Genomic DNA, 23,065 nt, shown 5'->3' with positions numbered 1-23,065 from the left:
ACATTTGTGAAGACAAATTGCGTCATTCACAATGTAAGTTTTCGACTTCTCCACATTTTTATGAAATTCAAAGATTTTCACTCTTAATGAAAAATACAAACATATCTCTTCCATTCGGGTAGATAAAAAGAAATTCTTTATCAAAATTATATCAAAAATGTGTAAACTACCGACAGAAGATATACATGTAGCGTTATGCACTTTGTATCTGGCTATTAAAGGAACAGACTTGTGACCTTTATACACACCTTAAAGAAATTAACTTTTTCAGTTGAGAAAAAAAAACAACAAAAAAACAAAACAATCCAGCTTACAACAAGATGACAGTTTGGTTTGAAAAGGTTACATACATTCCTGGAAAAAAAATGTATTGATACAGACACGACACTGATTTATAAAATGTAGTGCGGACTGTGAAGTCGCGCCGTGACCTTGACATTTAAGCCGAATAAATTATCTAAACAAATCATGGATAATTATGTACTGATAAAGCTGTTTTAGTTGCTATCAGATATGGGATTGTACTTAAACTTACTTTGTTGATTTTATTATCTCGCTTTCCCTTCGACATGTTCGATAATAATGTCTATAGTAAATAGATTAGTATTAAACTAATACGTAATTTACTACTTTCAACCATGTTGTAAGCGACGGTCATGTACTCATGTGAAGAAATAAGTAAACTAAAACCGGAAAGTATGGACAGGAAAATAAAATTGGGAATCTTGGTTCAATTTGGATTCTTCTTATGCGGTAACTGATATATTCCAAACTTTTCACAAATGTTTTTAGGCTTTATTTTTATGATCAGAGCGTTTTATAGATTGAAATGATCTGTAAATACGTGCCGTAATTTTAATATTCATATACATGGAATGCTTTTAATTATAAATTGGTCAGGAGATGCAACATATACCCCTGAAGTCGTCGAGCTGTAGAAATATGGTGGTAATACTGCAAAATAATTCATTAATTGCAAACAAAATTTCAACTATTTCTTGGATTTTAAATGTGCATGTATATACTCTCCCTTAAATCTTAGTATATTTTTCTCATGTTTGATATTGTTTAAGTATATTGGCTCCTCGATTAGATGCATTTGGCTTTAAATGCTATCACTTATATTAAATTATTCCTAGTGACGTTCGCTGATTTAAGTAATAGACGCTAATATGAAATAATTAAACAATTCAAAAAACCAAAAGAGCGACTATAGGGCAACTGTAGCTTGGATTTTCTGTTGGTTTATGATGTTATTTTTTAACGTCTAGCTCCGTATAGACGCGATTTTAGATAAATAGTTCAATATAATCCAAATACAGTTTATCAAAAGTAGACTGGTAGTAATTTTCCAATTGTTGCCTTCTCATTTGACAAAAACGTATTACGAAGAGGATGTGTACACAGAAAAATATTTGGTATAGAAATGTCAAACAATTGATATTCTGTTAAACATGCACATTGAATGTCGATTAAAAATTGTATCAAATTTTACTTCAATGGCCTTGAATAACACACATTTATTTAATGTCAATAATTATATAAATTTATAAAATTTTATTGTTTCTGGTAGTGTAAATTTTGTCCTCTCGGTAACTAATACACATATTTGCCAACAGGTGTCGCCAAGTGCCCTGCAGACGATCATAACGGAGGTGGCGGTTGCAGTCATAAAATGCTGGGAATCGCACTTGTGTGTGGATTGGCTGGCCTGGTTATCATGGTGTTCGTGGCATGTTGTATTTCGAGGTACAGGAAGAGAAAACAGGCAAATAGTTATGAATCCATAAACTGAGATAAAATCATTCCATCTGAAACTGTGCGTCCTCATACATACAGAACACTCTTCGAACTATTCCATTGTTGAATATTCTAGTATTTGAATCATTACTCTCTGTTTATTGTTTGTTTATTACATGTTTAATTTCTTTTGTTTTGTTTTTTTTTTGTTTATATTTTTGTTGGCTTCTTTGCTTGTTCGTTGTATTGTTTGTTTTGTGTTCTTGTTGTTGATGTTTTATTTTGCTGTTGTTGTTGTTGTTTGAAGTTTTTGCACAGTGTTAATTTAAATACTGTTTGTTTACTTCCTGTTTATTTCGTGATTTCTTAGTTTATTCCCTAGTTGTTGTTGTTTTTGTTGTTGTTGATATTCGTGTTCTTAATTGTTGTTGATGTTCATGATGTTATTGGTTTCGCCGTTTTTAAAATACAAATGTATGTATCCCCTTTGTGTTAATTTGAATACTCTCTTGTTCACGTCAATAATTATATATTTTAGCATTAGTTGTACTTTTAATAGACGGATATAAAACGTGCTGCAAAAAATAAAATATCGTGTAACTCCATGCTGGCTTTTCTAGATAAGTTAAACATACAGGTTAAAAGTACACGGCACCTTTTTACATTGTACTTTATGTGCACTAGGGGACCTCATTGTGTTGCTGTTGTGTTTTTTTTTGTTTTTTTGTTGTTTTTTTTTGTTTTTTTTTGTTTTTTGTTTTTTTTTTGTTGCTGTTGTATTTTTTTTTTATTTTTTTTTTTTTTTTGGGGGGGGGGGGGGGGGGGTGTCCTTTTCTTGTTGCTAATAAGCCAATATAGGCTCGTCTACATGAAATTGTTCACACACCACACACGCCGATTGCAGCTATCCGGCAGCTTATACATCTTCTCCCCTAAATAATAAACATTTTTAAACCGTGCTATACTCAACTGCTATACTGAAGTTTGTCCTCGAATTTATCTGGGTCACAGAGCAATTAAACTAAAAGCTATGCATTCATGGTCCCTCGTTGGGCGCAAAGGGTGTGAAAAATGTCCAGCCTGACCGGGACTCGAAACCGGGATCTCGGAATACCATGTTGGGGCTCTACAAGGCCACATACACATTTTTCCCTAAACAGTGAACAGTTCTTAACCTTGAGGTATATTACGGGGAAGTCAAAGGTAAGGACCGCGAAACGGACCGGGTTTTGGCTTGCCCGGCTATAGATTACACGTGTTTATCTAGAAGGAAATCAAATAAAAACAATTAAACAATATGTAGAATTCTATAGTTATCAATGAAATTGTCAGTGTCATCAGTTCTAGTTGGGTGCCGCCATTTTCAATGCAAAGGCGGAATATTCCGGTATGGAATAGTCGCACCTTTTCAATTAACAATAATCGTTAAAAAAAGAGGCGCTATCGCAACTTTTCGGCCTTTTCCGCCAGTCTTCAGATATGGATGCAGTGCATGAAATACCGAATAATACCTTCAAAATGGAAATATAGACGATATTTTTAGCAGACTTCCCGTACATAGGCTTTGCCAAATTTCATATTATAAGTTATATAAGTATAAAACTACTTTATTTACTCATTTTCTAAAGTGTAATTGCACAAGAATTATAAGGCAAAAAGTAGGTAACAGGCCAATCAGAACTTTAACGTCCAGTAAACTTAGACAATATAAAAAAAGTCACCAACAAGTTGTTACCTCTAAACCGTAACTTTCTGGAACATACAGCCTATTTAGGAATTGCCACCAGTAAATAATCAGGTTAACCATTACATCCGTGCAGTGTGACTATGTCCTATTGTTTGACGAAGTTTAAAATAAATCTTGATATCATAAAATAGGTAATGGAAATTTGTGAAATGGAAGCAAGAGTAATCCAATAAACAACTTCAGCATAATATGAAATTAAGCGATACCTATGACGCGGAAAGTCCTTGTGATTAAATAGCGAGCTCGAAGAGCAACCCATTTGAATAAATGATTGGTGGTTTGTGTTCACCTTATCATCGGAGTATTCCGAATGTTTCCGAATATCTCGACCGCCATTGTTATTAATCTTTAATCACACGTGTTACATTGAAGGTTCCATGATAACCGCCATATGAACACATCTGCGGATGTTTCAAAATTCCAAATTGTACCAGTTTATGTTAAATGTTGAGTTCTGCTTAAGCCGGTGCTAGGAGGCGTGGACAGCAGTTTGCACTTGACTGTACCGTTCATGAACAGGCTCAATCAAACCGAGCCTGCAACATTTTCAATTTTGCCGTGTTGGGCTTTCTTTAGGGATTCTTACTTTCTGTATTTTACGTGTCATTTAACGAGCATTTTGTGAAAAATGGCTGTTTTCATTGAAAAGTCTCCCGTTACAAGTTCAAATTGCTATAATACTATAAAAACTGCTTCAACACTAATCAAACTTGGCACAAATGTTGACTGGACCATTGCCCTTGCAACAACATGCTCAGGCTTAAATTTTCTGTTACCATGGCAACGAGGGGACATCTCAAAAATGCCAAAAAATCACTATTTTGCGTTGATTTTTTCCATCTTAATTGATTTCAAAGTGCTGCAACTTCTTAATGGATTGAGATAGACTCAAATGCTTTTCAGCGTTGGTTACACGTTACCTTATGATCAATCTGGGGTCATTTATAGCCTCTCACAAGTCCAAAATTTTCTTAGCAATGAGGGGGACTCCGCCCCCTTTAAACCCCCCAAACAGAAGGGGGCACATCCCCCTTCTGGCAACCCCCTGATGTATCTTTTGGTTGGGGGCCGCGCCGAAAAAGAGGTCACTTTTTTAAACAACATTTCTCAAACAAAAACAAGTGTTGGGGGCCTAAATAAGGCATTTTTTCACAACAAAAAGGGATGGGGGTGAAAAAGGCGTTAAAACGCGTGTATATAACGTAATGGGTTAAGAGTGCTATATAATTGACTTCTAAGTGACCTCAGTTTATTTATTGTTCTGTGTCTGGCAAGTTCTAAAGCAAATGTACACTTTATATATTTCGCTTGGGAAACCTGCTGTATAATATTAATTAAAAAGGCTACTTCTGCGAAATCCAAGTTAGAAGTACAGTAATTTGATCAAATGTACACTTAAAGTACTCATCCATGCAGTGTAATAAATTAAATATTGAACTAACTTTCGGTCAACAAATAACAAACATATGTACAAAACATGTGAAAATTTATAATATATAATACAAACTACATGTTTAACTTTAGTTTTATAATATTTTATTGTATAAATATACACACAATATACAATTTCATAATTTTACAGACATAATCAAGTGTACATACAAAAGAGTTGGGCCAAAAGTTTAACTTTAAAAGCTGCGTAATTAAGAGATTCTCCTGTAATTAAGCCCATATTACAAGTTTGCAAAGAAGATAACAGTCACTTGCTTTATAATGGTTTTTAAATATGATATTAGAAAATATTGATTATTCCTACACAGTCTCTATAAACACGTTTTGACTTCACACAAAGTAGATAAGGTGGTCACAATATGAATATATAGTGTATTCATTTTTTATTCAAATAAGATACATTCAGTAAGAATTGATTTCAATAAATTTCTGTGCTAAAAATAGTTTACTCAATGATAAACATAGAATATCTTTTAAAAAAAGGTTATGTACAGTAAGTACATGAAGTAGTTACTAAGCAAATAATAGTTTTTAACTATACACACGGTCATATAACCAAAAAGCGCCAAATCACTTTGCAACTGTTTTATAGTAACAAAACAATATTTATGATTTTTAGCAGCAGTGTAATTATAACATGTAATATAGATTTTAACAGGTAATATGGCCAAGTAAACATGGACGTAGGTTCATATGGCCCAGACTGCAAGGAAAGGTTTATAAGCAAGAACTAAAACGTTGAAACTCAGGTATGACATTGCAAAATTCTAATAATAACACAGTTGTAATACTACACAATTCCTTATAATAAAATTGAATCGGTCTGTAATAACTTACGTTGATAATAGACAAAACAACAAACCACGAAACAATTACAAATGAAAGTCGTTGGCAAGTGTGAGATACATGATCCGATATTACATATATCTATAGAGCAGATAATAGAATGTTTCAGAACAAAATATTATTTTATTCATCAGATAAATGGTCACACTAAATCACTTAGAACATTATCAACATTATTTTTACCAATATTTTACAAGAAATTTCAAATGATATATTTCATTTGTTTTTATTCATATTTGAAATACTTCCCGTTCGTGTCTGAAATAATGAACACAACGACACCTAAAGGTCTTCCTCCACCAGTATAGCAGATACATCACCATATGACCTACTAGTATACTGTGGAGTGTCGGTGTAACGTAAAACCCAATCAAAACAGACAAAAAAATTGAAATACTTAATATGGAAAATTTGCCCAATGCAGACCTATCCACTTTAATTCATGAATTTTTAACAGCTGTGTATAGGCTAAATAATATAAACATGATGATTCTCTATAAGGACACGTGTAAATGTGCAGCATGTTAATAAGAGGTATTGTTAGCGGCAAGTCCCAAGAATTTTATATGTGATCATATATATGCGTACGACTCCACCATGTGAAAATCCGTTGATAAATATAATTCAAAAGAATTCAAAAGAAATAGAAAAGTGAGGCATGATTCTGGTGGTTCTAATTAAGAAAGCATCCTTTTTACAGTACACTTGAATCAGTTATTGTATATTTTTGTACCAGAACTGACTGATAAAGATGTAATGACCCCAAACAGCCTACTAATAATGGATAAACTGCTTGTCGATATCAGCTGTTTCGTAAGGAAATTGTATATTCGAGGATTTGTAAGATTTTAATAATAAATTCATATTCTAGGCTCATAAAATGCATGCTGCAAGTAAAAACGAGCTGCTGATCACAATATAGACGAAACAATTCGAGACACATTGCCGATTTACAAGGTCCAAGATTTAGCGATTTGCCGAGTAAATTCAGACAGGACTGGTACTAACTAACGCATGGGTAATGGAAAGTTTGAATACTATATTATAGTATTATTCATTTTAAATACTTTAATACTGAACGCTGTGAACGTGTATGTGTCTAATGCAATCGTGTTAAAGTGTTGACATTTCGCGTACATAAAACGTAGTATTTTACAATGTGTTATGTAAATTAGATACATGTATCTTAAAAAAACATTGATGATGCACGTTTACCTTTGAAACCGCCAAATATGGAATTTATTTTAAACATACGTTCAAATACTTTATTTAAGTATTTTGGTACAATAATTTAAATACTGTACATAATATCGAACTTTTAGTTATGTTAAAATGCAGATGGTCATAATGTTAATCGTTTACAACATATTACTGAATGATAATGCTAATAAACCGGGGATGGGGCTACATATCCTAAAGTGAACATCAATAAAAAAAAATGTAATTTTTACAAACCCATTTGTGAAGACAAAAGTGCGTCATTCATAAGGAAAGTTTAAGGCTTTTCCACATTTTTATGCAATTCAAAGATTTTTACTCTTAATGCAAAATACATAGAGGATATTTGTTTGTTTGAGTGTAAGATGAAATTTTATTTCATCGAGTGGGCTTTAAAAACAGTATTCTCACGAATGGCGTAGCCACGAGTGAGAATACTGTTTTTAAAGTTCACGAGATGAAATAAAATTACATCTTACACAACAAACAGACACTTTTTTTTTTATTTTATGCTTAAAAACAAGTTAAAACGAAATTTCCATAATTTTAACGTTAATTTGTTTCCCCCATTGAGAGCCCCATTTAGACGGAATTTCACATTAAAAACAAGAAGTCTTGAGCTGAAAAATAAGTCCGCCAATCAAGGTTAAATGACGGTGATATTTATTCATTTTATTAAAAAAAATATGAATGATCGCTTGTTTTAATAATAAAAACAAACAATTCTTGTAGGAGAAAAAGTCCAACCATCCATCCATATTTCTGTTACTTACTGCGAATTTTATATTAGACCTGGCTTTGTAAAATGTAAGCGGCAGCCATTTTTTAAAGTTGTGTATTTCATGGGATGAAAATAATTGTGTAAGATTCAGAGGGATATAATTTGGATTTGTTAGTCATACACCTTTTTAAAAGAAAGAAAACTTATTTGAGGATTGTAACAGACAAAAAATAAGAGTTGACAGAAGTGAAAACATTCAGAAAAGGAGCTAGGAAAATGGAAACTTGGAAGCTTAGCGGAACGCTGGGTTGTTTTACTTATTTTACGAGTGATGGCTGTCAATGCTTTTTCAATTTTTCATAAAGCATACGGCAGTTATTGCTCGTAGGATACTTTAATATGCCCAAATGTCATCAAGAGCAGTTTTGCATGGGGAAGGAATGTATTTTTCAGACTGTAAAAACGAAACAAAAAAAATTAGAGACGAAATTTGGTGATTGGAATTTGAATGAATAGAAGTAAGTTTTCTCTCTTTATTACTTTTGACATTTAAGTTATTTATCTATTTCAGCTTTGCTATTTCTTTTAACAGCCTGACATTGTCAGAATTGTCAGTAAAAATAAAATTGAGGTACCACATGGGGAAAATCTTAAAAAAGTAGTTTCGTCATTGAAAAAAGTGAAATTATATTTTATAATTTTCACTGTGAAATTATCAAATATAATTTTCACGGATAAATCAGTAATCCACTGAAAAGCATAAAATAAAAACATATCTCTTCCATTCGGGTAGTTAAGAAGAAATCCTTAATCAAAATATATCAAAAATGTGTAAACTACGGACAGCAGATATACATATAGCGTTATATGCACTTTGTATCTGGCTATTAAAAGAACAGACTTGTGACCTTTACACACCTTAAAGAAATAATATTTTTCAGTTGAGAAAAAACCATCCAGCTGACAACAAGATTACAGTTTGGTTTGAAAAAGGTTACATACATTCCTGTGAAAAATGTATTGATATTGATTTCTTAAATGTAGTGCAGTATGTGAAGACGCGCCGTGACCTTGACATTTAAACAGAATGAATTATCTTACACGCAACAAATCACGGATAATTATGTCCTGATAAAGTTGTTGTAGTTACTATCAGATATGGGATACTAAGTTTGTTGATTTTATTATCTCGCTTTCCCTTCGATAATAATGTCTATAGTAAATAGATTAGTATTTAACTAATAATTTACTACTTTCAACCATGTTGTAAACGACGGTCATGTTGAAGAAATAAGTAAACTAAAACCGGAAAGTATGGACAGTAAAATAAAATTGGGAATCTTGATTCAATTTGGATTCTTCTTATGCGGTAACTGATATATTCCAAACTTTTCACAAATGTTTTTTGGCTTTATTTGAAAACTCGTGAATAATGATCAGAGCTATTTGTAGATTTCAATGAACTGTAAATTTCAATATTCATATACATGGAATGCTTTTAATTATAAAACTAATGTTTTTTTCTTGACAGAAAATGTCTTATGTTTGTTTGTTTCTTTTTTGTTGTTTTTTTTTCTTGTTTTTTTTTTTGTACGTTTGTTGGCTTGTTTGTTTTGTTCTTTTTACCAAAACAACTGCGCCTAGATTTATTTGGTTAAAAATATATTTGGCGGGTTATTTTTGGTTTTCGTTTTTTTTTTTTTTTTTTTTTTTTTTGTTTTTTGTTGTTTTTTTTGTTATTGTTGTTGTTGTTGTCTGTCATCAAAAAACAAAGTTGTCTTCGCGGTTTAAATGCGTTGTAACCAAGGATTACTTTTCTCTCCGAAAGGGACACATTATTTACCCATAGGGATCTCTCACTCTCTTTTACATAATTATACCGGTATTTATTAAACGAACATTCACTAGCAATGTTTTCATGCTTCACTTCATGTACTCAATCTAATCTACAATTTTCAGTGAACAGTGAACATTTTGAGTTTGGCGACAAGGGCACAGCGTGTATATTACTAGATATTGACGCTTCCTTTAACCTAACATACAATGATGGAACAACTTTTGAGGTAATGGGTTTGTAAGGTGTCATATTATAAAATTCTGGATGAAGTGTAATCCCTCGGAAGCACTTATAACAACAAAATTGCCAGAAAATTACAGACTCGGTTTGATTGAGTCTGTAGATGAAGGTTAATGATAAAGTGAGCGGTACGCATTTTTCAACTCTAAAAACTGTACATTGATAATCTAATGAACGTAGTATCGTAATAAGCTAACACAACTCATTATTAAGACTATGACATAGACGCTTAATCCCGACTCATATAATTTATGCGTTTTTATTTTTAAAAAAAAAACTACATATATTTATAAAATTATTTATATATATATACATGTATAGGGAAATTTCAAGCAATGATGAAAACATTTGGAATATATTATCAAAATATCGTTTTAAGACTGTTACACAAATATATATCAAAGTTAACATGATTAAACTTAGATAAACAAATTCAGACTTTAAAAGAGAGTCCGGCCGAATTAAATCTGTTCTGACATAGGCGTGAATTCCACTTGTCACGTCTTACCTTTTTCAAAGTAGATTTGCTAATCAACTCTAACGGGTCGGTTTTTTCAACTTTTGACACATTGTGTCAAGTTTTAGTTTTTTGTACTGGAGCTCTACTATTCAATATTTAAATTTACTTCTGAAGACACAACCACACATAGTCATGTATGCTTATATTGCAATGAAACTATTGCATCTAATTAGGTATCTAATGTCACCTTGTGGCTGAGGGTTTGCCTTTAAGAGTTGAGGCATCAGAATTACAGGTAGCATTTATCCCTGTGTGATCTTAAGAGGCACTAAATGAGTTCCTAAGCATCTCTTAGCTCCAGCAGGTGAGATGATTTTGAAGTTTGTAACACCCGAAATTAGTCATATGATCTGAATTGTGTTGATTAGCCGTAAAACCAAATAAACCAATGTTTCTAATCTTATTTTCCAGTAAGAAGTACACGTATTTTCTTTTTTTTCAGGCGGCCGATATATTCGACTTAAATGGAGCTACTGTAGTTGATAGATCCAGTTTGTGCAGTGACTCACTCTTTAAAAACAACTCTCTTTTGATGGTTAGTCTTTTTCCGTCAGGAGAGCACGTGGAGTTTTCGTTCAGACGACAATTTGGCGACATACTTATGCACGTTGCTTTATTTCTAAACCCCGGCAAACATTTTATGAATATTAACAATACTTTACCGGTTGAAATGAAAGACTACATGGGTTTGAATGTTGGCAAAATGACGTCAAGTAACAACTCCTTTGAATGTCATACCGCGCAAGACCTTCATTTCCGGTTCAATGCTCCATTTGACATGACCATGACCATATCAAATATCACAGTTCAGGCATATTCCGTAACTAACAGTACGTTTGGACCAGGTACGTTTCTAATATAAAATAAGAAATATAAAAGCTTTGTCTATGCTATATGCACCAGAATGCATTATGGATGGCATACTGCCGCACCTTTAAAGGCTTACTGCTGCAGTATGGTATACTGCGTTGGAAGGGGATACGCAGTATGCCATATGCATTTTTAATGGCATACTGCAGTACTTCGTCGATGTTTTGAAAATATCATTTAAAGGGGTCTTTAAAAATTTAAGCATTTTTAGTATTTTGCATGATAGAAAACCTCAGAAAGTATCCTTTTTCAATATTTAGCGGAATTAAACGCCAAGCCAAACAAGCCGACCAAACATTTTTTATGCTCCCCGAGAGAATATATACGCCGCTTTGTCCGTCCTTGCTGGTTATATATGATCCCATGAGTATAGGTTCGGATCTCTGTTTAGTATAGGTTCAGATCACTGTTGAGTATAGGTTTGGATCACTGTTTAGTATAGATTTGGATCATTGTTGAGTATAAATCGGGATCACTGTTGAGCAATTGTTCAGATCACTTTTGAGTATAGGTTCAGATCACTGTTTAGTATAGGTTCGGATCACGGTTTGATATAGGTTCAGATCACTGTTGAGTGTAAGTTTGAATCAATGATTAGTATAGGTTCGGATCATTGTTGAGTATAGGTTTGGATCATTGTTGAGTATAATTCGGGATCACTGTTGAGTTATATGTTCAGATCACTGTTGAGTATAGGTTCAGATCACTGTTGGGTGAAGGTTCAGATCACTGTTGAGTATAGGTTCCGATCACTGTTTAGTATAGGTTCGGATCACTTTTGAGTCTAGGTTGGGGTCACTGTTAAGTATAAGTCCGGATCACTGTTGAGTATAGGTTCGGATCACTGTTGAGTAATAGGTTCAGATCACTGTTGAGTATAGGTCCAGATCACTCTTGAGTATAGGTTCGGATCATTTTTCAGTTCAGGTTCGGTTCAATGTTTGGTAACGATATTTGGAAACGGTTTGGCTATAGTTCACTAATGTGTCAGTGGGTAAAAGAGAGAATAACAAGAGCACCGCTAGGCGGAGCATTATATGCCTGAAAGTGGTTGTTTTTTAGTAAGTATGAAGCATTTGTAAGACATTACATAAATCAAATAAAGTATTAACTCCTTCAAATAGCAATCCCCCAATAAAGTTTGAATATTGTGGGCCAAATGAAACTTAAGTAATGCGCTGGAAACTGTTTTCAGTTTTAAAGTAATAGTGACCTTGACCTTTGACATTGTAACCCCAAAATCAATAGGGGTCTTCTACCTAATATGGACAATCATCCTATGAAGTTTGAATATTGTGAGCCACATGAAACGTAATTTATGCTCTGGAAACTGTTTTCAGTTTTAAAGTAATTATGAACTTGACCTTGTGGCCCCAAAATCAATAGGGGTCTTCTACCCAATATAGACAATCATCCTATGAAGTTTGAACACTGTGGGCTGAACGGAACTTAAGTTATGCTCTGGAAACTGTTTTCAGTTTTAAGGCGATAAAGATCTTGACCTTTGACCTTGTGACCCCAAAATCAATAGGGGTCTTTTACCCAATATGGACAATCATCCTATGAAGTTTGAATATTGTGGGCCACATGGAACTTAAGTTTTGCTCCGGAAACCAAATTGCTAACAGACGGACGGACGGACGGACAGATCTTCTAACGAGACAGTAATAAGGTGACTACTCTATTGTTCTCTCTATTGTTCTTTTTAGCCCCACAAAAGAAAATAGCCACATAAAAGCATTACGCAATGAATTACATCAAAGAGAAAGAACAGTTACCTTTTGTCCCTCTAGCCACATTACTACTGTCCCGTGAAAGCAGACGGAAGTTCTCACAGGACAGTATTTTTTTGTGGCTACTCTATTATTCTCTCTATTGTTCTTTTTAGCCACACAAAAGAAAAGCCACATAAAAGCATTACGGAATGAATGACATCAAAGAGAAAGAACAGTTACCTATTGTCCCTATAGCCACATAATTACTCTCCTGTGAGTGCGGACGGACAGACGGACGGACGGACGGGCGCCAGGGGGTATAACATAATATGCCCGAAATTTTTTCGGGCATATAAAAAAGAATAAGCAAAATTTGTAAAGTAACCAAAACCTTTACAGAAAACAAATCTTGTTTTTATGTCTTCAGCAAAAGAATGTAAACAGGATTTGATGACAACTACAGAGCCTTCCGATATAACCACAGTAACGGAGCCAAGACAAACCACATCCGAACCTTCTGAAATAACTACAGCAACGGAGCCAAGACAAACCACAACCGAACCTTCCGATATAACCACAGCAACGGAGCCAAGACAAACCACAACTTTTGAACCAGATTCAACCACATGGCATTCCCACACAACTGAACCGCCGATGAAAACAAGCACAGAACCCAATGTCGACACGACCGAGTCACATACTACGTCAAGTGCAACTACTGTACCAATAACAACAAAACCAAGGCCTACAACTCGTCCTAAATTCATTGTAAAAAACAATGGCACTGTCTGCATTGTTATTGAAGGATTTATAATGTTTGATATACCATATAAGAAGAAAGATAACACGAATGTACGTTGACGTATTTAACGGTATTTGCTGTCACGTTTAAGTAAATTCTACGTTTCTCATTTTAATTCAATGTTTATCATTTTAATGCAATGTTTATCATTTTAATTCAATGTTAACCATTTTAATTCAATGTTCATCATATTACATACTTATTGATTATAGTTTAATATTTGTAATGTTTTCACTGATTCATTTTACGTGCACTAGTTAGTACGTATCATTATTGAATGTTTTTCTTCAGATTCATTTCACGTAAAGGGTAACGTTAACCAATGGTTTTATATTTTCGAATTCGTTTTATGTACACATTGTTAAGTTTAGCTTATCGCTGAGCCGTGTTTAGAATATGATTTAATTTATATCCACGATGGTAAGATTTGGTTCAATTCACTTTCAATTTGTACTACATGTACTAAGTCTTTTATTTACAAACATGTTCTTTGTTAAGAGTGTACGTTGTTGTCTTGTTCTATCGTTGTTTTTTATACCAGGGTATCAGTTCAAACATAACGGTGCCAAATGATGCAGATATAAAGGGAAATTGTCACTTAAATACTTCAGCCCAGGAGATAACCATCACATTCTTCGACGCATCATGGGTTCTGGATATCATCATAATGAAAGGTGTGGGGCTAGAGGTAGGAGACCGACTCGAGGGAGATGGTAATACATACACCTGGAACAAACTGAACTTATCGTATACTGTTGACAGCCATTTCCCTGAAGCAGAAAACCCTGGTATATATTTTAATTCAGTTCCTTTTTGAGCCCATAGATTGTAATAAGTACAAGTAGTTCGATATATGTTTAATTTGTTAGTTGGAAAGACTAATCTTAGACATGACTTAAATATAAAGCAAAACAGAACGTAACCATTATCAATTTTTTGTAGAAAGAATAACACACAAATAGACAAGTACGTGCACACGTTTGCGACATAAATGCTTCTCTATGAAACATAGGACTTCATGGACGATTATATCTAAGTACAAACGCAACATTAATCAACAAATGCATAATAAATCAACAATTTTCAATGCGTATAATAAGTATTATAAGCATGAAAATAGCGACCACTTTTATACATTGTTCGGTTTATCAATTAGATGTTTTATGATAATTATGGCCTTTCGTGTTTTTTTACTGCAAATCGGAACTCTAACAATCTAAGTTTTACTGAGCGCATGATCTAGTTATTGCATTTTGAACTGTGCATCTGATATCGAACATGGAAATACTGCGCCTATGCATTGACCCGGACATCACAATTTGTACTTCGCAAATGAACTTGAACATTTCAATTTAACTGCGCATCTGAACTCGAACATTGCAAATTTTACAGGGCATCTGAACTCTAACATTTAATTCTTACTGCGCATCTAAACTAGAATATATCAATTCTTCCCGCGCATCTTAACTCAAAAATCGCAAGTTTTATCGTGCATATGAACATTTGTTATATCAATGCACTTAAACTTATAAAACCAATTACTAAAAAAACTATATTCCAAATAATTCACTAAAATTTGCAAATTTCACTGGATGAGTTAACGTTTATTTTCTATCAAAGAAAGTAAAGAGAGTGTTACAACCTCTGGAGCTATTGCCAATTTAAAAGTAAATACAGATGGTTCGTTTAAATGCAATGCCGAAGAAGACATCAATGTAGACAAAGATACACGTATGAAACTCAGTGATCTACAGTACAGGGCTTTTGGTAAAACGGGCACATCGGATTTTACAAACAATGGTCAGTAGTGTTTCATTTCTTAAATACTAGTACGTATTACTTCAATTTAATACTTTGTTTTTATTTTGTCATTTTCGGGAAATACATAAATGTGTATTAATTATGCATGTCGTTTAATGTAGAAACATTATTTTAATAATGCTTTCTGTTCAGTAATGCGATAGGATATCTATATCTTTTACTTTAATTACTTTCATATGTCTAAGAGGACTGATATTCTTGAAAAGATGGCCTGTCAAATTTAAGGTCGTCAACTCTTACACTGCCCTTACGCTGTTGCAACCATTATAGAGCGAGGCCGGTCTGCACTATCTTTCATGCAGTCTGACCAAACTTTATACAGTTGACTGAATAACTCAACAAATTTATACAGATATACCCAAAAAATGATGAAATAAAATTGAAGCTGAATAGGTCATGTACAACTTTTAAGAGCTTAAGGGTAAAACTGGCATTATAAAATTATAAAGATATACCTTTAAAACGATTTTGAAAACAGAATGGTCCTTGAAGGTTCTCGCACGAGCAAAAGGTCTAATCAAAGATATTGTTGTTTTTTGTTTGTAACAGATGTGACTGAGTGTGCCGCAGATCATCATCCTAGCGGCGGAGGCGGTGGCGGCGATGGTAATGGCAAGTTGGGTATCATCCTCGGCTGTGTGTTTGGTGGTTTAGCTGTTATCATACTTGTTGTTGGCGCTGTTCGCTATCGCAGAAAGACTGGAAATGTCAGTACAGGAGCCAATTATGACCCTATAACCTAAAATTATGCTTATTATTTAAATTTATACATGTACGTAGTTAGTTCGAGTCTTTGAACAAAAACAAAACTATACAACACCACACAAATTTGATATCTTATTGTATACAAATCATGACGTTTTAATGAAATCAGTAAAAAAATCGTTTCTCTATCATGCTTTTGAAAAAAGAAAAACACAAAAAAGTAACAGGACGTTACGTGTAGATGTTTAACAGAACTATTGAGAGACTACTAGATAGCGTTATATTTTACATATCTCTTTCACTTTCGTTTGTAAAATTATACATATGTAGTAAAATCTGAAAAGTGTTACTTCATTTGGCACGTTTCCATCATGGACCAGAGTCGCAATACTAATATATTCCGTTCTGTCCAGCTCTTTGTTTAAAATTTATAGCTTTTTGTGTTGAGCTTATTGTCGTATTTCTGCTTCTTTATGCCTTTTTCTTAAGAAAGAACGACATAAAAGGGTGACAATACAGCGCATAAAATATGTCGTGTTGTTTTCGTATTTCACATTTGTGATTCCTTTTTCGGAATTTTGCAGGTGCGCCTCAGTCACACATAATTATGCTTGAACAATAATATCAGTATGAAATTTACTCGCTTTAATTTTGGCAAGATATTTCTAGATAGGGTCGATTTGCTCAAATGATATGATAACTTTACATTGACATTATTTACGTTGTTCGATTCTATATTAGATCCAGTATATTGTAATTAAAGATGTAACATAGAGTTAAGTGAAGTTTTATATACGTATATAATTATTCCTCTAAAACAATATCCAAACATCCAAGAATAGGTTACATATGTACAGCAAATGTTTATGTACATTATAATTAAACGTTAAAATCAACGCATTCTTTTTTATTTGGAAAAAACTGGCCAATACTTTATCGTGGGAAACTGATTTCTAATTACCACGCCCCCCCCCCCCCTCCCCCATGTTTACATAAAATGTTAAATTCGGTAATACCTTTACAAGTAATGCTTTTTGAAACTGAGAATTCAATTTGATGAATCTTCATTTGAGCATCAGATTTATAGTATAAATCGACAAAAGATTTCGTTGTAGGGTCTTTAATTGTCCTGAAAAATGTCCCCATCGTGTTACCATAAGAATTAATATGTTTCATGGCTTCAAAATGTTTTTATAATTATTGTAATCATTCTACGTTCCAAAATGGAGTCTGTGTGACATATATGTAAACGGAAACGGTATATTAATTTGTGCCACGCAGGTTTTGTTTTCAGTGACTGTTAGTTGTCACACGCTTGTTTGACAATGTGTTAAGACTTTAGGGAAATGTCAACGCTATTCAATATTCTGGGATTCATATAATGTATTTTCAGTGAAATAAATCATGCAAACCCCAATATAAATTACAAAAATAGATTGCCTATAGTTAATTTAGTTTTGTGATAATTAGAATAAACAACATGAAAACAATCGGAAAATACCGTGCAAGTGATTAAATCAAATTTAATTTTATTTTCGATATTTGTAATTTACCCTTTAAATAGAGATTATTAAAATGTAAAACAATAATCTAATAAATACGTATAAAATAGTAAATTAATAAAACTAACACAAACTAAAAATTCAAGCATATAAAACCATCTGCATCAAGTGGCTCGTCACCTCCTGTAAACTTCAACCAAAGGTAAACATAATACACAATGGTCATTTTCAGGAACGTAATTTTAAGCTGCGGTCTCACTTACTCCCGGCAGAGCCCAGGACCATCCCAGTAAGTTACCGGGATGATCCGGGACGATCCGGGATGAAATTATTGTTGCGGTCACACTTACCCCGGCAGCACTACGGTAGTTCCCTACTAACCACCCAGGATGCGCTCCGGATCATCTAGGCAGAGCCCAGGTGAAGCTACGGTTCATGCCAGTGCTTCCCCGGTCGTTCCCGGATGACGCCGGAAGTCCCCGGTTGACCCAGGCAGAGCCCCGGTCGATCCAGGCAGATCCCGGCAGAGCCCAGGACGATCCAGGCAGAGCCCCGGTATAACCCCTGTGGATTGAAAACGCCCGAAAATGATAACATTGATACATACTTTTCATTTAATATAATATCTATTGTTCTAGAATAGTAATTCATGATGATTTTCTGAAAAATCCTTATGCCATACTGGGTAGAATGGAAATGGGAACTTCAAGGCTTTTAATACAAACAAGTGCAATCATCGCAAAGTGTCGTTATTCTTTTGAAATGATCCGGGCTTTGCCGGGACTCTACCGGGATCAACCGTAGCTCTACCTTTATCCTCCGGGGCTCTGCCTGTAGTTACCGGGGCTCTGCCGGCATATACCGGGGCTCTACCGTAGCTCTACCGGCTATATCATACTCCGGATCATCGCCGGATGTTCCCGGATCATCCAGGACGTTGCCGACAGAGTTACGGATGTACCCCAGTTGTTCCCGGTCGTTCCCGGATCACCCCGGACATCTACCGGGGCTCTGCCGGGATGTAAGTGAGACTGTGGCTTTATCATACGTGTTATAGTTTTAAATCAAATTAGTAAAGATATATGATAATTACCTTCACATCACGTATCAATATTTATTCTCATTCACTTTCCTTTACTAATGACATGAAAATGCTCGTTAAGTACAAGTGCCTCCTTAAGAAAAGATTAATATCCGACTGTACTTGTCAGTCCGTCTAGTTGTTTAACTAAAGATAGAAGTACATCTTGTATTGGCAATCATGTTGAAACAAAGAAACGCCGCTCTTTTCTCTATCTATTTAATTTTACACACAGTTTTCGGATTAAATGATGAGGAACCGAGTTGTATGCCTTCGTGTAACTATGATATGCTAAATAGATTAATAATGCTCGAACAAGAGGTAAAATATTTGAGACAAACTGTTGAGAGTCAGAAAGGAGTGATAGGTAACTTGGAAGGTCAAGTAAAAGGTATGATTTATTTTTTATTTGATTGATTGATTGATCGATTAATGGATGGATGGATGGATATGGTAAGGCGGGTGAATGGATGGATTCTATTTGTGATTTAATTTCTTTTGTAATTTAATTTGATTTCAATTAATTTAAGTTTTTTCATTTTATTTGACTTGATATGGTTTTATTTCGTTGATTGATTCTGTAGTGCCGATTCCATGAATTTTTAATATTTTATAATTATGTTTAAATGTGTTTGTCTCACACTTGGCTTGTTTGTTCACACTTGAACGCCGCCTGTCCTTGTTGATCTTGTTTATCATATTTTTTTGCTAAATAAACCAGTTATTATTCCAATTATACTTCATTTCTTTTCTAATATAATTCTATGAGAGTTTGTTGATTTGAGCATAAAATTAAATGTCTCCCTACTGTACACCTGAATCCTAATATTTCAACGTATTAATATAGTTAATATACTATAAATGATCAAATGACATCTCATAATCAGGGCAATAATGTTATCAATGTCATTTTAATTAGCTCGTCTAAAACATGATAAACATAATGCATATGCCAAATACTAGTAAGTGAATTATCTGATATGTAATTAAAGAAGTAAGTCATTTGACAGTTGAAGGGTAAAAATTGAATATACTCTTCAAATGTAATCGTAATTTTGCTTATGTTAGCTGTCAATTATTCAATGGACGAATCAGTGTCATATGGACCCCAGTAATAGATCTTGCCGGTGTTGTTATTACAGCTTCATGTATTACTGTTAATGTAAATATTTATATAATTATTGATAATCATTGTTATTTCCGTCTTTTTGAATGTTTTGTTTCAAGACTTTGATCGATGGCTGTTGGTTTGTAAAATCATTTATCTTTTTACTATTTTCTACTTTGTTTACTCCACATGGCGTCCATTCTCGTTCTTTATTGGCGACTCATGGCTATTTTGGACCTTTTTGATAAATAGAGAATACTTCTTATCAATTTCGCCATTTTAGAATAAAACACATTTTACTACATAGGATAAGATGAGCAATACTTTTACCATCTTCAAAACGAAACCAAAATATTATTTTTCGACTAAATCTACGTGATTTGACGTGCAGTAAGTGTTATTACTTTAAGGAACAATCAGTTTTTTCACAATCTCTCTGTGAAAGATCAACAATGAAAAATTAAATTGTAGAAAGGGAACGGCAGGCATGTTGCTTTGCATTTGCAACGGATTCTAAAATCTGCTTTAAACTGTAGTCCTTTTTTTTCGACTTGGAACTGGTGCCAGAATTGACAATTGAAGAAAAATGTAAGAGTTATGTCATTCATGATAAAAATATGAACATATTTAGGTAGAGTTTTGCCTTCCGTACTCCCGGTTGATGTAAACCTGACTTTTTAATCATGGCGTAGACCAGGTAATGCCAGAAAACGAAATAGCTTGCAACTGAAGCCCGCTCTAATACAAGCAACTTCCAAGGTTATGCAGTGTTTGATAAAACGGCTTATAAACTGATGAAGATCCATTATTCTGTGGAAAGCTTATATTTTTCCCCGTAGACTGGTGCATATCCCAAAGAAATTGGTACAGAAATGAAATATTTACGGCTATTTTCTTTTCCGAATCGAGCAACATTTGTCTTGGAAATGATGCCGAAAAATGACGTCAATGTCACGTGGTATGGCTACACTGTATGACAAGGCGCCGTGGGCATAATTCTGAAAGCAATATTGGAGTTATGTCCCTTATCAACTAAGAAATTATAAAAGACGAGCATTAACACCGCATGCGGTGCTCTTATCTTAAAATGATATGCATTTAAGTTCGTCGGGATTTATAACCCTAATTAGTAGATGCTAATCTATTAAACAAACAACTTTTTTTTAAATTTCAGACCTAGAGCCCGATCCGGTCATCGCTTTTATGGCGGATCTAACCAGTTCTTTAACCGGAAGTAACTACCGCATCTACTTTAACGACGTGAAGCTTAACATCGGCAGTGCATATAGGTCAAAACATGGTCTATTTATAGCACCTGTTTCAGGAATGTATCAGTTTTCAGTTTCGGCATGTTCAAGTTCAGGACAATATATTGTGCTCGACTTGATGCAAAGTGACACACTCCTAGGACGAATGTTGGCCGGAGGTACGACTTATGATTCGTGCAACTCTAAAGTGTTCCTAGCTAGCCTTCTGGCCGGTGACGATGTTTACGTACAACATGTTGAAACTGGAGATTATCTACTTGCTAGTAATGGATACGGGTATCCAAGTTTTACTGGAGTTCTTTTACATACAACTTAATAAATGACAACTTTTATAATTCTGTGACACTCACAATGCTTTGTTCAGAAAAATGACATTGTTCAAAACAACATAAAGCCGAGCTTTGTGTACAAAGATTTGTTTTTGGCTATATATTACAAGTATGTTTATGTTTGGTTGTTTGGTCTCATTTTAAAATTAACTCAAATAAGGTTCAAAAGCAAATATAAATATAAAATACGAATTATATAGATCAACTGGGACACTTAAAACAGAAAAATATTCAAATTAGTTTTAGGAAATATACTCAATAATAATTTGAAAATCTTATTTTGTGCTATTCTTAGCCTGATTTAAATGAACAACGTTGCACAACGCTTTTAAATTTGGATCATGTTTTCGCAATTAGTGTAACTCTTACTGAATATACATATGTATCTAATTTGGATGAAAAAATGAATAAACTATGAATGGAAATCTACGTTCTCTATTATAGGTCAAGTAAAGTTAGTTTTTTCTTTAAATAAAAAACAACAACAACAGCAACTGCCAGTTTTTTTAACGAACCTATATATTCGTATTGTGACCACATATTGTGACTACAGTTTAACCATAAAACATCTACTTTGTGCGAAGTCAAGGGGCATATTTATTTGACATTTACAAACATAATACATCTTTGCTTCCGCTTTTGGTTTATTTTTATTTTTTGTAAGGTATATACATAATTGAACGCTCATGTCTTGTTTGCTGTTGTTTACAATGTATCAGTAACTCTTAACAAAATCGTCATTCCAGAAAAGAACGCCAGTCGCTCGAAACATGGAGTTTGATTTCGTGTTACAATTATTTTTTTTTTATGATGCACCAAGTAGCCTTAATGTTTAACTTCAACGCAAAGAGCGAATATTTCCGCGTATCGAACAAACGTCGGGGTTTATAGGAATGTGCTAACCAAGTCTTAGGCACGGTAAGAAAGATTTTTTTTAAAGGGACTCCACTGAAGTTTTTTGACATGATGGGACTGAAAATATTTTTCCAGATAAATGTACCATTTGATGTAGGTTTAGACCACTAATCTTTGTGCAAAATTTCAGACATTTCTCGCACTTCATTTTCTTCAGAATAAAAATAACGCAAAATGAAAAGCGTATAAACGCTTTTCACTGAAATCGGGTTAAGAAAAGCATAAAATTGCGACATTTTCAATTTAACCTCAGTGGAGTCACTTTAAAGTTAAACTTTGTTTTATAACAGGGCTGCAGCCAGACATATAAATTTCCATTTTCTGTAAGGGGTTCGGAGGCACATACCCCCCAAAAAACTTTTATTTCCGCGCGCTATAAATCAATTTTGTTAGCATTTTATTGTTAAAAAGATTTTTTTCATTTTATTTTTTTTTATTTATTTATTTATTTATTTTTTTTTTTTTTTGAAAAATTTGAACATGCGATATTCAGACGCTTTTCATTTTTAGGGCAAGATTTATTGCCATATCCTACTTACAAAAGTAAGAAGACAATTCAAAGTGCCTTAAAATATGTTTATTGTATAATATGAAAGATGGCCGATATAATAAGTTTATTTTAAAAAAA

The 23,065-nt window shown here is 33.7% G+C and overlaps 2 protein-coding genes across 3 annotated transcripts; both read left to right on the top strand.

Annotated features, from left to right (window-relative positions):
* Window positions 1–673: 673 nt before the first annotated feature.
* On the top strand, window positions 674–17,080 carry LOC132748278 (uncharacterized). 2 transcript variants are annotated; one of them, XM_060737848.1, is made up of 7 exons: window positions 674–753; window positions 9,684–9,787; window positions 10,764–11,166; window positions 13,334–13,758; window positions 14,250–14,496; window positions 15,329–15,508; window positions 16,079–17,080. In XM_060737848.1, the coding sequence occupies exons 1-7, from the start codon at window positions 699–701 to the stop codon at window positions 16,270–16,272; spliced, it is 1,608 nt and encodes a 535-aa protein (XP_060593831.1). In that variant the 5' UTR covers window positions 674–698; the 3' UTR covers window positions 16,273–17,080. The 2 variants fall into 2 exon arrangements, with proteins under 2 accessions (XP_060593831.1, XP_060593830.1); XM_060737847.1 differs by lacking the exon at window positions 674–753 and adding an exon at window positions 8,935–9,093 and having other exon boundaries at window positions 16,079–17,079.
* Window positions 17,081–18,935: 1,855 nt separating this feature from the next.
* Window positions 18,936–21,732, top strand: LOC132748272 (complement C1q tumor necrosis factor-related protein 3-like). Its single transcript, XM_060737843.1, has 2 exons — window positions 18,936–19,208; window positions 21,100–21,732. The coding sequence occupies exons 1-2, from the start codon at window positions 18,998–19,000 to the stop codon at window positions 21,507–21,509; spliced, it is 621 nt and encodes a 206-aa protein (XP_060593826.1). The 5' UTR covers window positions 18,936–18,997; the 3' UTR covers window positions 21,510–21,732.
* Window positions 21,733–23,065: the final 1,333 nt, after the last annotated feature.

The sequence above is a fragment of the Ruditapes philippinarum genome, unplaced genomic scaffold (genome assembly GCF_026571515.1).
Source record: "Ruditapes philippinarum isolate M1 unplaced genomic scaffold, ASM2657151v2 ctg1483_1_1_1_1, whole genome shotgun sequence".
Taxonomy (NCBI): Eukaryota; Metazoa; Mollusca; class Bivalvia; order Venerida; family Veneridae; genus Ruditapes; species Ruditapes philippinarum.
Note: the sequence above shows the minus strand (reverse complement) of the source record. Positions and strands in the feature narration are given on the sequence as shown.